At 37.1% G+C, this 17290-nt stretch overlaps 2 protein-coding genes across 3 annotated transcripts; one reads left to right on the top strand and one right to left on the bottom strand.

The window, feature by feature from the left end:
• The first annotated feature begins 3027 nt into the window (after nt 1-3027).
• Nucleotides 3028-11580, top strand: LOC131937991 (uncharacterized). The gene is given in 6 exon segments (XM_059295791.1): nt 3028-3163; nt 4455-4696; nt 4955-8556; nt 8559-8609; nt 8611-11299; nt 11302-11580. Coding segments are annotated over 5 exon segments (6657 nt in total). The 5' UTR covers nt 3028-3163; nt 4455-4470; the 3' UTR covers nt 11391-11580.
• A 37-nt stretch (nt 11581-11617) lies between these two features.
• LOC131938040 (ragulator complex protein LAMTOR1) lies at nt 11618-16709 on the bottom strand. 2 transcript variants are annotated; one of them, XM_059295895.1, is made up of 6 exons: nt 16563-16709; nt 13722-13786; nt 13473-13553; nt 12751-12828; nt 12462-12591; nt 11618-12190 (listed from the first exon to the last, which is right to left on the bottom strand). In XM_059295895.1, exons 1-6 carry the CDS (start codon nt 16602-16604, stop codon nt 12098-12100), a joined length of 489 nt encoding a protein of 162 aa, XP_059151878.1. In that variant the 5' UTR covers nt 16605-16709; the 3' UTR covers nt 11618-12097. The 2 variants fall into 2 exon arrangements, with proteins under 2 accessions (XP_059151878.1, XP_059151869.1); XM_059295886.1 differs by having other exon boundaries at nt 13473-13556; nt 16563-16707.
• Nucleotides 16710-17290: the final 581 nt, after the last annotated feature.

Genomic DNA, 17290 nt, shown 5'->3' with positions numbered 1-17290 from the left:
GAAAGTCTTGTAATCGTGCAAAAAACAAAATCGAGATTTTTGCAAATCTCGAAGTTTTAGGGCTCCCTGAGTCGGAAAAACATAGTTCTGCAATATTGTCCGTATGTCTGTGTGTGTATGTGTGCCTACAATTGTAACCGTTTTTTTACTTTCTCGTATATACGAAGTATAGAGAAAGTATTGTAATCGTGCACAAAAATCACTTGAAATTTTAACAATTTTCACCGTATTACACCTCAGTCCTTCATAACATCCGAAGTATAGAGGACTTATTTTAATCGGGCAAAAATTATCAATCCAGATTTATCAAAATTAAGAGGTTTAATGCGTAATCCAGTCTGAAAAACTGGGCTTTGCAATTCTGTCCGTATGTCTGTGTGTCTGTCTGTCTGTCCGTGTGTAAACACGATAACTTGAGTACCGTTACAGCTAGGTTGATGAAATTTCATATATAAGTTTTTAATCAAAATCGTAGATTCGTATCAACTTTTGAGCGATTTCCGATAACCGGAAGTGGTATTTTTTCTACTTTGAATTTTTCAAAAGCCTATAACTTGAGTACTATTTCAGATAGATAAATGAAATTTCACATGTAAGTTAAAGATCAAATTCTCTACCTTCTGTTAAATTTTGAGTAATTTCCGTTGACCGGAAGTAGTAATTTACGCTACTTCCGATTTCTCAAAAAACTAATGTAAATTTTAAAAGTACTAATAATATTGCGCACTATTATGCACTTTTTTATTTGGCGTTCACTTGGTGTGCAATTCTTTTGTCTACAAGATTTTATTCTATTTTTTAAACTTTAAGTATTTAAAATGGATTAAAAATCATGTCTATAGCCCGAGTTCCCATCCCCTGTTGTTTTATATAAGAATATTCGAGAAAGTTTAGGGGAGATCACTCCCGGTTTATTTAATAAATGAATTGAATAAATAAATTGTCTGTGTGTGTAAACACGATAACTTGAGTACCGTTACAGCTAGGTTGATGAAATGTCATATATAAGTATTAAATCAAAATCGTAAATCCGTATCAACTTTTGAGCGATTTCCGATAACCGGAAGTGGAAATTTTTCAACTTTGAAATTTTCAAAAGCCTTTAACTTGAGTACTATTTAAGATAGATATATGAAATTTCACTTGTAAGTAAAAGATCTAATTATCTGCCTTCTCTCAAATCTTGAGTAGTTCCGTTGAACGAAAGTAGTAATTTTCGCTATTTCCGATTTCTCAAAAAAAAAAAAAAAAACGCATGTGAATTTATAAAGTACTAATAACATCCGCACTATTATGCACATTTTATTTGGCGTTCACTTGGTGTGCAATTTTTTTTCTACGAGATTTTATTCTATTTTAAAAAGTTTAAGTATTTAAAATGGATTTAAAATCATTTCTATATCCTGAGTTGCCATCCCTTGTTGTTTCATTCAAGAAAGTTCGAGAAAGTTTAGGGGAGATCACTTCCGGTTTATTTACTTAAACTTTCTAAAATATAATAGAATCTCGTATAAAAAAGAATTGCACACCAAGTGAGCCCCAAACCAGCTGTGTTTAATAGTGCGGAATATTATTATTACTTTATAAATTTACATGCGTTTTTTTTAGAAATTACTACTTCCGGTCAAACAGAATTTCTTTTTACTCAAAATTTGGCAGAAGGCAGAAAATTAGATCTTTTACTAATATGTGAAATTTCGTTTATCTATCTGAAACAGTACTCAAGCTATAGGCTTTTGAAAAACTAAATGTAAAATATGTCCCACTTCCGGTCATCGGAAATCGCGGAAAAGTTGAAACAGAACTAGAAATTTGATAAATACTTTTATATGAAATTAATCTACCTAGCTGTAACGGTACTCAAGACAATCAAGTTATCGTGTTTACAGACACAGACACACGGACAAAATTAGCCCAGTTTTTACGAATCGAATGCGCATAAAACGCCGACATTTTTATATATCTGGATTTATAATTTTTGCCCGATTAAAATAAGTCCCATATACTCAGTATGAAGCAACTATAAGGTGTAAAACGGTGAAAACTGTCAAAATTTCACGTGATTTTGTGCACGATTACAATACTTCCTCTATACTCTGTATACAAGAAAGTAAAAATGCTGAGATTGACATGAGTTTGGCGTTAACAGAAATGCAATCGCAAATTATGAGGCTTGTTAATAATAACAATAACATGCAATTTCACCCATCACATTAATCATTAAATCAGTTATCAAACATAATTTTTAAAAATTATACTTGAAAATAATGAAAATCTTAGTTCGGTGTGTACGCCGCTATTTAATTGTTTTATTTTCTACTTTTCGGTAATTCATTATTTGTGAATTCAACACTACCAATGCTGCGACTAAAAATATTTTGCTTTAAAACACTATCAGTAGCTCGTGAAGGAGGATTATCCCCCCCCCCCACCAAGACGACAGTATACAGACGATAGTGAAAAGATCAAACAGAACTTGTTAATTTATTATTATTATCTCCCGAAGTGTCAAATCGTTTAAAAACTAAATTATCTGCCCCTAATAGCTGTCACAAATTCGACCCGGCTCTACGATTGTAAATATTATTAATTTCCCGATGCCTATTAATATTCACTTAGCTATTATAAAAGGGGGTCGTCATTTGAAAAAGTTTGGGAACCTGTGTTCTAGTTGGTTCTTCAGCCACGTAATAATAGTCAGCTTTATTTTTAACGATCTCGGAAATGCTGAATCATTTATATTTTTAGAAATTACGTAGACCGTAGACATAAAGTATGAAGGTTCTAGTGTTATTTTACACAATCAGCCCAAAATTTAATACCCATTTTTAAATATTTTAAATTCATTATACCATTTTGATTATGGTTAATTTATTATAATTGAAAAACCACCAATAAACTATTCTAGGTCTGCACTGCAAAACGAAATACCCGTTCTCCTCTTTCAATGACTAGCCTAGACCCCCAAGCGCTTTTTAAGTTTAGATTCACTGAACTCAGCTAGGCCTATAAAATGCCAACGACAAAGTTGCGCGCGCAGAATCCAGCAATTACAGAAGCAGAGCGAACGACTTTCCACTGACCAAAGCTATTATTTACTAATATTTACCGTTATTGAGCAATTTTCTTAGGGATTTTCTTATTGATATTTGCGACACAATAGGTAACAAAGTTGTTAAAATTAAAAAGCATACTAGAGTGTGAGATCTAGAATCTAGATCTAGATTCTAGTATCAATTACTTACTAATGTTAAAGTTTGAATATTATTAGACTAGACCTGTTCGAGATCTAATCTAAAATCTAGATCTAGATCTAGATCTCTAGATCTGATCTAGACTTCTAGAGATCTAGATCTAGTCTAGATCTAGAATCTAGATCAAGAAAAAAATCTAGATCTAGATCTAGAATCTCTAGATCTAGAATAGGTGATATAGATCTAGATCTAGATCTAGAAAGTCTAGAATATCTCTTTTAGTCTTTTAAAACTTTTCATATCAAATCTAGATTTCTGGATCTAGTTTAGATCTAGTCTAGACTCTACTCTAGAGTAGAGACTAGAAATTATATCTAGATTAGATCTATATCTCTTTTTTTACATCATACTCTTATGATACTCTTATCTGACCTAGACTAGGTTATTATAATGGTTATTAGGCCTATATAATTACGAACTGACTACTCGGAAGATTTTTCGCCCTATCTCCCTCCACCTAGTCGGCAAAAGATAGTTCTGCGCATGCGTAGTGAACTATGGCTAGTGTTAGGGTTAGGCCTAGGATTAGGCAGGGATAGGGCTAGGGTTCTGCGGTTGTAAACTATGCGCGAAGGCAAGTCGTAACTATGCGCGAAGGCAAGTCGTAGTTTCTCTCCAATGCGCATGCGTATCTTTTTCCGGCTAGCATCGGCCTATTATCATAAAAAACTAGTGTTCTAGACCTAACCATTGTAAAACTCCATTTTAGCGTGTTATTTCGCCGCTTCACGGTCACCTCCGGTTGAGCGTATTTTATTATAAACACAACCGAAACAGGTGAATGTGATGCGGGGAGTAAAATACGCTGAAATGGTGTTTTACCCCTGACCATCGTAGTGGCAGTCAGAGTGTTTAATTCTGATTGAGGGTAATGAGACTAGTATTGACTAGTGAGTGTATTCTCAGTGATGGTAGTCAGTGTCACATTTTTTTTTTTTAAATTTAATTTTTTTTTATTCATTAGTTATATTAGGCTAGTTAAACTAGTCCAGATATCTATTCCTATCCTAATTAAAAAAAAGTAGGTCTATTGTCAAAATTCAATCATTATCCAATTAGGCCCTGCCTTAATAACCTTAATTCAAATAAAATATATGGGGCTCACTCAATTTCAATAAATAACTGGTGTAGCCAAGATCTGTGCTCTGCACTATATGATTAAATTTAAAAAGTTGTTAAAATTTCTTCTCATCCAAACAGATCTTCAATCAGAATCATGCAGATCTTTGTGAAAACCCTGACAGGTAAAACCATTACCTTGGAGGTTGAGCCATCAGACACAATAGAAAATGTGAAGGCTAAAATACAGGACAAAGAAGGCATCCCTCCTGACCAGCAGAGATTAATTTTTGCTGGCAAACAACTTGAAGATGGACGCACACTATCAGACTACAACATTCAGAAAGAATCTACTCTTCATCTGGTTTTAAGACTTAGAGGAGGTAATTTTTGTTTCCAGCATGATTCTTTTGAACTAACATTCATTATTCTATTTCAAAGTTTGCAATATAAGAACCATTATGATAATTGTAGTTGACCTTTCTTTACATGTTACTTAAATGTTAGCTTAAGGATACTTTCTAAACCTGTTGACAGTTGGATGTTTAGTGTTGTGTTCAGGTCAACATTCTAGAATATTTTTTTTAACTGGTTACAATTAATTAAATTACTAAAAACCATCTACATTTTATTAATTATAGGCATGCAAATCTTCGTGAAGACCCTCACTGGCAAAACCATCACCCTTGAGGTTGAACCATCAGACACCATTGAAAATGTCAAAGCCAAAATCCAAGACAAAGAAGGCATTCCCCCAGATCAACAGCGTCTGATCTTTGCTGGCAAACAGCTTGAAGATGGTCGCACTCTGTCAGATTACAACATTCAGAAAGAGTCAACCCTTCATCTGGTGCTTCGTCTGAGAGGTGGTATGCAAATCTTCGTGAAGACCCTCACTGGCAAAACCATCACCCTTGAGGTTGAACCATCAGACACCATTGAAAATGTCAAAGCCAAAATCCAAGACAAAGAAGGCATTCCCCCAGATCAACAGCGTCTGATCTTTGCTGGCAAACAGCTGGAGGATGGTCGCACACTGTCAGATTACAACATTCAGAAAGAGTCAACCCTTCATCTGGTGCTTCGTCTGAGAGGTGGTATGCAAATCTTCGTGAAGACCCTCACTGGCAAAACCATCACCCTTGAGGTTGAACCATCAGACACCATTGAAAATGTCAAGGCCAAAATCCAAGACAAAGAAGGCATTCCCCCAGATCAACAGCGTCTGATCTTTGCTGGCAAACAGCTAGAGGATGGTCGCACACTGTCAGATTACAACATTCAGAAAGAGTCAACCCTTCATCTGGTGCTTCGTCTGAGAGGTGGTATGCAAATCTTCGTGAAGACCCTCACTGGCAAAACCATCACCCTTGAGGTTGAACCATCAGACACCATTGAAAATGTCAAGGCCAAAATCCAAGACAAAGAAGGCATTCCCCCAGATCAACAGCGTCTGATCTTTGCTGGCAAACAGCTGGAGGATGGTCGCACACTGTCAGATTACAACATTCAGAAAGAGTCAACCCTTCATCTGGTGCTTCGTCTGAGAGGTGGTATGCAAATCTTCGTGAAGACCCTCACTGGCAAAACCATCACCCTTGAGGTTGAACCATCAGACACCATTGAAAATGTCAAAGCCAAAATCCAAGACAAAGAAGGCATTCCCCCAGATCAACAGCGTCTGATCTTTGCTGGCAAACAGCTTGAAGATGGTCGCACACTGTCAGATTACAACATTCAGAAAGAGTCAACCCTTCATCTGGTGCTTCGTCTGAGAGGTGGTATGCAAATCTTCGTGAAGACCCTCACTGGCAAAACCATCACCCTTGAGGTTGAACCATCAGACACCATTGAAAATGTCAAAGCCAAAATCCAAGACAAAGAAGGCATTCCCCCAGATCAACAGCGTCTGATCTTTGCTGGCAAACAGCTTGAAGATGGTCGCACTCTGTCAGATTACAACATTCAGAAAGAGTCAACCCTTCATCTGGTGCTTCGTCTGAGAGGTGGTATGCAAATATTCGTGAAGACCCTCACTGGCAAAACCATCACCCTTGAGGTTGAACCATCAGACACCATTGAAAATGTCAAGGCCAAAATCCAAGACAAAGAAGGCATTCCCCCAGATCAACAGCGTCTGATCTTTGCTGGCAAACAGCTTGAAGATGGTCGCACTCTGTCAGATTACAACATTCAGAAAGAATCAACCCTTCATCTGGTGCTTCGTCTGAGAGGTGGTATGCAAATCTTCGTGAAGACCCTCACTGGCAAAACCATCACCCTTGAGGTTGAACCATCAGACACCATTGAAAATGTCAAGGCCAAAATCCAAGACAAAGAAGGCATTCCCCCAGATCAACAGCGTCTGATCTTTGCTGGCAAACAGCTTGAAGATGGTCGCACTCTGTCAGATTACAACATTCAGAAAGAATCAACCCTTCATCTGGTGCTTCGTCTGAGAGGTGGTATGCAAATCTTCGTGAAGACCCTCACTGGCAAAACCATCACCCTTGAGGTTGAACCATCAGACACCATTGAAAATGTCAAGGCCAAAATCCAAGACAAAGAAGGCATTCCCCCAGATCAACAGCGTCTGATCTTTGCTGGCAAACAGCTGGAGGATGGTCGCACACTGTCAGATTACAACATTCAGAAAGAGTCAACCCTTCATCTGGTGCTTCGTCTGAGAGGTGGTATGCAAATCTTCGTGAAGACCCTCACTGGCAAAACCATCACCCTTGAGGTTGAACCATCAGACACCATTGAAAATGTCAAGGCCAAAATCCAAGACAAAGAAGGCATTCCCCCAGATCAACAGCGTCTGATCTTTGCTGGCAAACAGCTAGAGGATGGTCGCACACTGTCAGATTACAACATTCAGAAAGAGTCAACCCTTCATCTGGTGCTTCGTCTGAGAGGTGGTATGCAAATCTTCGTGAAGACCCTCACTGGCAAAACCATCACCCTTGAGGTTGAACCATCAGACACCATTGAAAATGTCAAGGCCAAAATCCAAGACAAAGAAGGCATTCCCCCAGATCAACAGCGTCTGATCTTTGCTGGCAAACAGCTGGAGGATGGTCGCACACTGTCAGATTACAACATTCAGAAAGAGTCAACCCTTCATCTGGTGCTTCGTCTGAGAGGTGGTATGCAAATCTTCGTGAAGACCCTCACTGGCAAAACCATCACCCTTGAGGTTGAACCATCAGACACCATTGAAAATGTCAAAGCCAAAATCCAAGACAAAGAAGGCATTCCCCCAGATCAACAGCGTCTGATCTTTGCTGGCAAACAGCTTGAAGATGGTCGCACACTGTCAGATTACAACATTCAGAAAGAGTCAACCCTTCATCTGGTGCTTCGTCTGAGAGGTGGTATGCAAATCTTCGTGAAGACCCTCACTGGCAAAACCATCACCCTTGAGGTTGAACCATCAGACACCATTGAAAATGTCAAGGCCAAAATCCAAGACAAAGAAGGCATTCCCCCAGATCAACAGCGTCTGATCTTTGCTGGCAAACAGCTGGAGGATGGTCGCACACTGTCAGATTACAACATTCAGAAAGAGTCAACCCTTCATCTGGTGCTTCGTCTGAGAGGTGGTATGCAAATCTTCGTGAAGACCCTCACTGGCAAAACCATCACCCTTGAGGTTGAACCATCAGACACCATTGAAAATGTCAAGGCCAAAATCCAAGACAAAGAAGGCATTCCCCCAGATCAACAGCGTCTGATCTTTGCTGGCAAACAGCTTGAAGATGGTCGCACTCTGTCAGATTACAACATCCAGAAAGAGTCAACCCTTCATCTGGTGCTTCGTCTGAGAGGTGGTATGCAAATCTTCGTGAAGACCCTCACTGGCAAAACCATCACCCTTGAGGTTGAACCATCAGACACCATTGAAAATGTCAAGGCCAAAATCCAAGACAAAGAAGGCATTCCCCCAGATCAACAGCGTCTGATCTTTGCTGGCAAACAGCTGGAGGATGGTCGCACACTGTCAGATTACAACATTCAGAAAGAGTCAACCCTTCATCTGGTGCTTCGTCTGAGAGGTGGTATGCAAATCTTCGTGAAGACCCTCACTGGCAAAACCATCACCCTTGAGGTTGAACCATCAGACACCATTGAAAATGTCAAAGCCAAAATCCAAGACAAAGAAGGCATTCCCCCAGATCAACAGCGTCTGATCTTTGCTGGCAAACAGCTTGAAGATGGTCGCACACTGTCAGATTACAACATTCAGAAAGAGTCAACCCTTCATCTGGTGCTTCGTCTGAGAGGTGGTATGCAAATCTTCGTGAAGACCCTCACTGGCAAAACCATCACCCTTGAGGTTGAACCATCAGACACCATTGAAAATGTCAAAGCCAAAATCCAAGACAAAGAAGGCATTCCCCCAGATCAACAGCGTCTGATCTTTGCTGGCAAACAGCTTGAAGATGGTCGCACTCTGTCAGATTACAACATTCAGAAAGAGTCAACCCTTCATCTGGTGCTTCGTCTGAGAGGTGGTATGCAAATATTCGTGAAGACCCTCACTGGCAAAACCATCACCCTTGAGGTTGAACCATCAGACACCATTGAAAATGTCAAGGCCAAAATCCAAGACAAAGAAGGCATTCCCCCAGATCAACAGCGTCTGATCTTTGCTGGCAAACAGCTTGAAGATGGTCGCACTCTGTCAGATTACAACATCCAGAAAGAGTCAACCCTTCATCTGGTGCTTCGTCTGAGAGGTGGTATGCAAATCTTCGTGAAGACCCTCACTGGCAAAACCATCACCCTTGAGGTTGAACCATCAGACACCATTGAAAATGTCAAGGCCAAAATCCAAGACAAAGAAGGCATTCCCCCAGATCAACAGCGTCTGATCTTTGCTGGCAAACAGCTAGAGGATGGTCGCACACTGTCAGATTACAACATTCAGAAAGAGTCAACCCTTCATCTGGTGCTTCGTCTGAGAGGTGGTATGCAAATCTTCGTGAAGACCCTCACTGGCAAAACCATCACCCTTGAGGTTGAACCATCAGACACCATTGAAAATGTCAAGGCCAAAATCCAAGACAAAGAAGGCATTCCCCCAGATCAACAGCGTCTGATCTTTGCTGGCAAACAGCTGGAGGATGGTCGCACACTGTCAGATTACAACATTCAGAAAGAGTCAACCCTTCATCTGGTGCTTCGTCTGAGAGGTGGTATGCAAATCTTCGTGAAGACCCTCACTGGCAAAACCATCACCCTTGAGGTTGAACCATCAGACACCATTGAAAATGTCAAAGCCAAAATCCAAGACAAAGAAGGCATTCCCCCAGATCAACAGCGTCTGATCTTTGCTGGCAAACAGCTTGAAGATGGTCGCACACTGTCAGATTACAACATTCAGAAAGAGTCAACCCTTCATCTGGTGCTTCGTCTGAGAGGTGGTATGCAAATCTTCGTGAAGACCCTCACTGGCAAAACCATCACCCTTGAGGTTGAACCATCAGACACCATTGAAAATGTCAAGGCCAAAATCCAAGACAAAGAAGGCATTCCCCCAGATCAACAGCGTCTGATCTTTGCTGGCAAACAGCTAGAGGATGGTCGCACACTGTCAGATTACAACATTCAGAAAGAGTCAACCCTTCATCTGGTGCTTCGTCTGAGAGGTGGTATGCAAATCTTCGTGAAGACCCTCACTGGCAAAACCATCACCCTTGAGGTTGAACCATCAGACACCATTGAAAATGTCAAGGCCAAAATCCAAGACAAAGAAGGCATTCCCCCAGATCAACAGCGTCTGATCTTTGCTGGCAAACAGCTTGAAGATGGTCGCACTCTGTCAGATTACAACATCCAGAAAGAGTCAACCCTTCATCTGGTGCTTCGTCTGAGAGGTGGTATGCAAATCTTCGTGAAGACCCTCACTGGCAAAACCATCACCCTTGAGGTTGAACCATCAGACACCATTGAAAATGTCAAGGCCAAAATCCAAGACAAAGAAGGCATTCCCCCAGATCAACAGCGTCTGATCTTTGCTGGCAAACAGCTGGAGGATGGTCGCACACTGTCAGATTACAACATTCAGAAAGAGTCAACCCTTCATCTGGTGCTTCGTCTGAGAGGTGGTATGCAAATCTTCGTGAAGACCCTCACTGGCAAAACCATCACCCTTGAGGTTGAACCATCAGACACCATTGAAAATGTCAAAGCCAAAATCCAAGACAAAGAAGGCATTCCCCCAGATCAACAGCGTCTGATCTTTGCTGGCAAACAGCTTGAAGATGGTCGCACACTGTCAGATTACAACATTCAGAAAGAGTCAACCCTTCATCTGGTGCTTCGTCTGAGAGGTGGTATGCAAATCTTCGTGAAGACCCTCACTGGCAAAACCATCACCCTTGAGGTTGAACCATCAGACACCATTGAAAATGTCAAAGCCAAAATCCAAGACAAAGAAGGCATTCCCCCAGATCAACAGCGTCTGATCTTTGCTGGCAAACAGCTTGAAGATGGTCGCACTCTGTCAGATTACAACATTCAGAAAGAGTCAACCCTTCATCTGGTGCTTCGTCTGAGAGGTGGTATGCAAATATTCGTGAAGACCCTCACTGGCAAAACCATCACCCTTGAGGTTGAACCATCAGACACCATTGAAAATGTCAAGGCCAAAATCCAAGACAAAGAAGGCATTCCCCCAGATCAACAGCGTCTGATCTTTGCTGGCAAACAGCTTGAAGATGGTCGCACTCTGTCAGATTACAACATCCAGAAAGAGTCAACCCTTCATCTGGTGCTTCGTCTGAGAGGTGGTATGCAAATCTTCGTGAAGACCCTCACTGGCAAAACCATCACCCTTGAGGTTGAACCATCAGACACCATTGAAAATGTCAAGGCCAAAATCCAAGACAAAGAAGGCATTCCCCCAGATCAACAGCGTCTGATCTTTGCTGGCAAACAGCTAGAGGATGGTCGCACACTGTCAGATTACAACATTCAGAAAGAGTCAACTCTGCATCTTGTATTGCGTCTGAGAGGTGGAAACTAAAAGCCAAGTTTATCTTTAAGCCTAGTTCCACCAATCAACTTTAAGCCTAGTTTCACCAATCATTTCTTTAGCCACATGAACTTTAAGAAATCTGTTAGGTTAAGTTAAAAATTCGAATGACTAGTAGATCTAAGTTTTTAAATTTTTTTTATTTATTTAATTTTTGTCCTAAGAATCTTAACTGAACCTGTTTTTTAATAAAAGCTAATAAATAAAATTTAGTTTTTAATAGCATGATGTTTCTTTTTTTTAAACACGTTATGTCAGTAAGAAACTTGTTATGTCAGTAAGAAACGAGCCTGGATTAGTTTCATTATTTTATTCATTTCCTCCACATTGCTCTGTGAATATGGAAGTGCAAAATATGACATAATATTCAAAATCCTTAATATAATTGAATTTACAAAAACTCTTAATGATTCTTAAAAAAGCATGCTACTTTTTAAAAAAATTGTACCATGGAAATGCCATCCATATTCAAGGAATCCTAGCACACATCCCATAAAGAAAAAATTGAAATAGGGTGATCTAGTACAATATTACTTTCAGGTAACTATGAAAACAAGACCTCAAACAAATATATAACCTATTTGAAAGACATGTCATGACTACAACCAGGGAACTAAATTCCCAGCAAGGTTAAAAAAATCAACAGAAATATCTTACTTCATGTAACACATTCACACTCCCTTTTAAAATCATGTATTATGTACAGTTAGAAGACATGCACACTGGTAAGACCCTAGCGATATCATGGAACACCAAAAGTGACGACCAAATTCTCTTTGTGTTGAATTTTAATATCTTTAGCGGCTAGGGCTAACTTTTCACTGCAGCTTGTTATCTGCAAAAAGGTAAATTTAAATCCTGCTATGACTAAAACTCACGATTTTAAAATCTTGAATATGAAATAAATTTAATATATCTCAAGCAGTAAAAAATACCCTAAAAAGTTGCATGCTTGGAGGGTTATTATACTTACACCTGTAAATACATAAATACACAGGATGGATCCTATTTTTTAAATATGATTTTACTTCATTTCTTTTGAAATGACCTCACAACTTTAAAATCATTAATTTTAGAATAATAATACCAATAGAAAAAAATCTTACCAACTGCACATCTGACAAAGAGACAGGTGCTGCAGACAATGTCATCTGTGGTGATGTCATACCATTAGGCAAGTTAGGCCTGTATATTCTTGTTTTGCCTGACCCCGAAAGCATCATGTTCAAACGATTGCTTGGTTGAGAAAAAATAAATCTGTTTATTGCATTTTATTGAAGGCAAAAGATACTTAGAAAAAATATATGAATCTCTGCATAAATATCTTTATATATTATGGGAATTTTCAATTACTGCATGCTTGCAAAATGTGTGAAAAGCAAATAGTATACTTACCTATATTGTATTGCCCTATCCTGCATCTCCCCTTGCTCCATATTTTGTGATTCATTTGATGTCACATCAATAACATTGCTGAAAATAGTACAACAAAATTTTAAATTGTAAATAAGTATTTTGAAAAGTATTGTAAAAAATTAAATTGTCTTTGGTATTGTTAATTTAACAGAGATTTTCCACTAAGCCCTACTTTTTCTTACTTTTCAAAAAGCAAATATAGGGAAAATAATCCTTTTGATGTTTTACACCTCAGTAAGTAGGATCTACCCAGTTTTGCAACGTTGTCTGCATGTCTTTATGTAAACATTATTACTATAGTACGTTTCAGTTAGGTGGACAAAATTTCAAATGTAAGAATTGAATTGTACACGCAGGTTTCTCTGAACTATTGACTGTTTTCCAGGAGTGGTACTTAATTTCTATTAGGACATGATAACTGGAGTAACATTTTAGCTAGGCAGATGAAATTTCATACATATGTATTTACATTCTCTATATTCAAATCTTTTTATTTTTGATTGATTTTGGTTACTATTCTGGTTACTAAAATACTGAAAACTTGAGTTCCATTTCAGTTAGGTAGACTAAATTTTATTTAGAGGTTTGAGATTCAGAACGTAAGTTTCTTTTAACATTTGAACACTCCAATAACCAGATGTGATATTAATGACAGTTTAATGGAGCTCACTCACTCCCACATATTTTATTTATAGACTTACATGGCTGTTTGCTTGAGAATACGACTGAACTCAGAAGTTTCATTATTTGTAGGGGTCTGAGGATAGCTCGGATCAGGCCTACTTCTAGAAAATTAATAACATTTAATAAACTGTTTTCTTATACATAAAAGTATTTTGAAACAAAGTGTGAAATAATAACATGTAAGTAAGTAAAGTATTAATAAGCTTAAAATACAACAGTACACAATGAAGTATGAATATACATCATACAGTTTAATATAAACTTACCCAGGAACAGGTTGGGTGTGAACTCTGTCACTAGGATCTATCAACAATGGAGCTCTCTCAGATGCCTAAAAATATAAACATTTTAATTAATTAATTATTGATTTGACTATATAAACATTTTGAAATCTTGAAAACAAAGTAAACATAAAATAAAGAGCACAGACAATCATAACAGTAACTATAAATCAATAGTGAATTCTGACAAAATATTTGATAAACAATTGCACACTAGCATATGAAAACATTATGGCAACTTTACATTATCTCAAGCTTGAAAATTATAAACATAAATCAACATAACTTGAAAAGTAAATTCACTCAAAAATGAGATTTGGAAAGCAAAGCATAAAACAGCACATTACGTTTGGCAAATATTTTTTACTTCATTACTTCAAAACCATGTACTTATTAACTATCATTTGCATCCAGTAATTTATATGCCAACATATTATCCTGACAAAAGTGTTTTAATTAAGCATTAAAAAACAACATCAAAATGTTATTAAAATATTTCAATTACTTATCTTTTCAACTATAATGTTAGATATTTTATCAAGATATTGATCTACGTTTAAACAAAACAATCACCTGAACTAATTTATTATCTTAATCTATATGCACCATACACTTTTAAAATAAATTAGGCCCCTTGTTTAAAAATGTATTAGTAGGAATACAAATTTAAATAAAATTTACAATAGAGTATAAAAAAACATTTTTACACTTCTTGTTCTTACACAAAACCTAAGAAGCAGGGAATGAGGAACATATCAAGTTTTACATTTCCAGCCTATGTTGACTGTACTCTGCACTTATACTCAGTATTTTTCAGCTTGTTGGGTGGGTTAAGTCATTTTTTTAAATTTTTTTCAAATTAATTTTATCATCTATTTTAAAGACATTTTTGTAAATTGTAATATTGTAATATAAATCTATTAATTATAGTACCTAATATTAACAAAGAATCGTTAACATTTTCGTTTATAAATGGTGAATGGGGATTTTTTTTAACAAATCAAACTCACTAGCAAATAGGTATATCCATATAATTTATTAGTCATAGCTGGTTGTTGAGGGAAACAATTTAATGTAAAATTCTAATAATGTGAGTAGTATTTCTTTATCAGTGTTATCCCAATAATAAATGGTATCAAGTTAAAGAGCACCACAGTCGGAAATGATCACTCTACTGCTAGTCACACCGTCAGAGGCACCACAGTGTTCTATAGCTCTCACTACATCCATTCCAGACTCTACTTCACCAAACACAACATGCTTTCCATCTAGCCATGGTGTTTTTTCTGTGCAAATGAAAAACTGAGAGCCATTGGTATTTGGTCCACTATTTGCCATTGATAAGATACCAGGCTTTGTATGCTTATGAATAAAATTTTCATCTTTGAACTTTTGGCCATAGATACTCTTTCCACCTGTGCCATTGTGATTGGTAAAGTCTCCACCTTGGCACATAAATCCTGGTATTATACGATGAAATGTGCTCCCTTTATAGCCAAAACCCTTTTCTCCTGTGCAAAGGAGTTTGAAGTTTCTTGCAGTTTTTGGAACATCAGGGTATAAAGTAATAATAATGCGACCAAGGGATTCACCATCCTTGGATATATCAAGGAAAACACGACCTCCTGGATCACCCTAAAAGGTTTGGTTGAAAAAGAATACATTTCACAATAAAATCATTATATGTTTAAGTAGTATTCCTATATTTATCATTGTAAGGGGTCATACATTTAAGACATCCACAAAAATTTTAAATTTTTTCTGTTTTGACAGGGATGGTAGGCTGAGGTTGATGCCATTAAAGGTGTGTGTCCTCGCTTTTTGTAACGTTGGGTAGGAGGTGAGGTAAAAAATAGTTTTGAATTATGACGGCACTAAATATACGGATGACCCCCATGAAGATATAAAGCTGTTTTTTTTAAAACTATGAGCACCGTCATTTTGTTTTACTTTTACATGCAGGATATGAGTTTTATGTTTGTTTTCAAATGTAAGTATATCAATGTTAATTTGACAGGTGGATATCCACATGGACCTGAACCCCTTCCCCAAAAGTCAATTTAGTTTCTAACTACATTACTTTTTAAAATGCCAACGTGAGTTGTCAAGCTTTCTCTAACACTCTAACATATCCCTCACCCACACATCATCACGAATTCCATCTCCCCACCTTACGGCAGTATTATTTTACCTTTTATTCAATTTGTTGAAATTGGAACGCTTATTCTTACAAATAGAGAATTTCTATTTTTTGTAACCAACAAAGTATTTCAGTCAGTCTCTTTAATTGTTTTTATTCCTTTGTCAAAACAAAAATACAATACAAATAAATAAATCCTGGGGAGAATGTTTATACTGGTGTCCGATAATGGAATCTTCATTAAAAAAGGGGTGTTAGATTACTGGTAGTTAACTAAATTAAATTTAAAAATTTGCTCAACTGGAGGTAAATGAGAAGCGGAGAATAAAATAGCTAAAATGGAGTTTTACCCAGAGTTTCTTCAAGGCATCTTTTTAAAACATAAAGTTGATAAAGCCTCCTAATAATGTGAAATAATTACTAAAATCTATTAAAATGTATTAATGTAACGAGTCACCATTCTTTCACGTTACTCCTAGATCTAGGCCGCTTTTTAATTTTTAATCATTATGGACCTGTCCTAGATCTAAAATCTAAGGTAAATGCTAAACTAAGTTAAAGTTAACTAAACTAAATCGATGACGGTCACGATAGATTACCGAAAAAAATAATTGGTGTGGTATGCAAATAATAATAAATAGTCTAACATCTTTGAGTTTAATTTGGACAATGGCTTTAAAACTCACAGTGATATCTTTATCTTCGTCAGAACTAAAACAACACCCCATTTCCCTGTTTGTTATAGATTTTTAGTGTCTATGAACCTCAGTAAAAAGGTATCAACAACATTGTAACTTCCTTTCTCACATGATAGTAGTTCGGCAGATAATGGTTTACTTTGTCATGCCATGGGAAGTTAGGGCCTCGGCCTAGTAGATCTAAATAATGTCCACATTTTTTTAATATAAAAAAAACAAACATGTCGAAACAAAATAATAGCTATAGCAATAAAATTCGAAAAATAATATTGATCTAAAAAATAAGTATTTTTCATATCTAGATTAGCATAGAAAAAAATATCTACATTTTAAATCTAGATCTAGATTTCTAGATCTAGAATCTAGCAGTAAAAAATAGATCGAGAATCTAGATCTAGGAATCTAGTCTATTTTCGTTTTTAGCGAAAGTTGAAAATTAACTTTATAGGGCAGGGTAATCTATCGTTTTAGGTACGCAAAATCGACCGAGACTAGATCATCTAATGTAGATCTAGAGTCTAGTAATGTGAAAAACAGGTGACTCATCAAATTTTAATAACTTTTTCTCATTTTAAATAGGATTTTTGTTTTGAAAGTTTAAAAAATCGGTAATCTCACGATACGGATTTTTTTTTTATAGATCTCTCTCTAAGTATAATCTATAATCTATTATAATCATTATTATATAGATCTAGAGATCTACCGTCGGAAATTAT

Source organism: Physella acuta, unplaced genomic scaffold, assembly GCF_028476545.2.
Source record: "Physella acuta isolate Inbredline_101_S28 unplaced genomic scaffold, ASM2847654v3 ptg000017l, whole genome shotgun sequence".
Classification (NCBI taxonomy): domain Eukaryota; kingdom Metazoa; phylum Mollusca; class Gastropoda; family Physidae; genus Physella; species Physella acuta.
The sequence above is the reverse complement of the archived record's forward strand: the minus strand, read 5'-3'. Positions and strand labels throughout refer to the sequence as shown.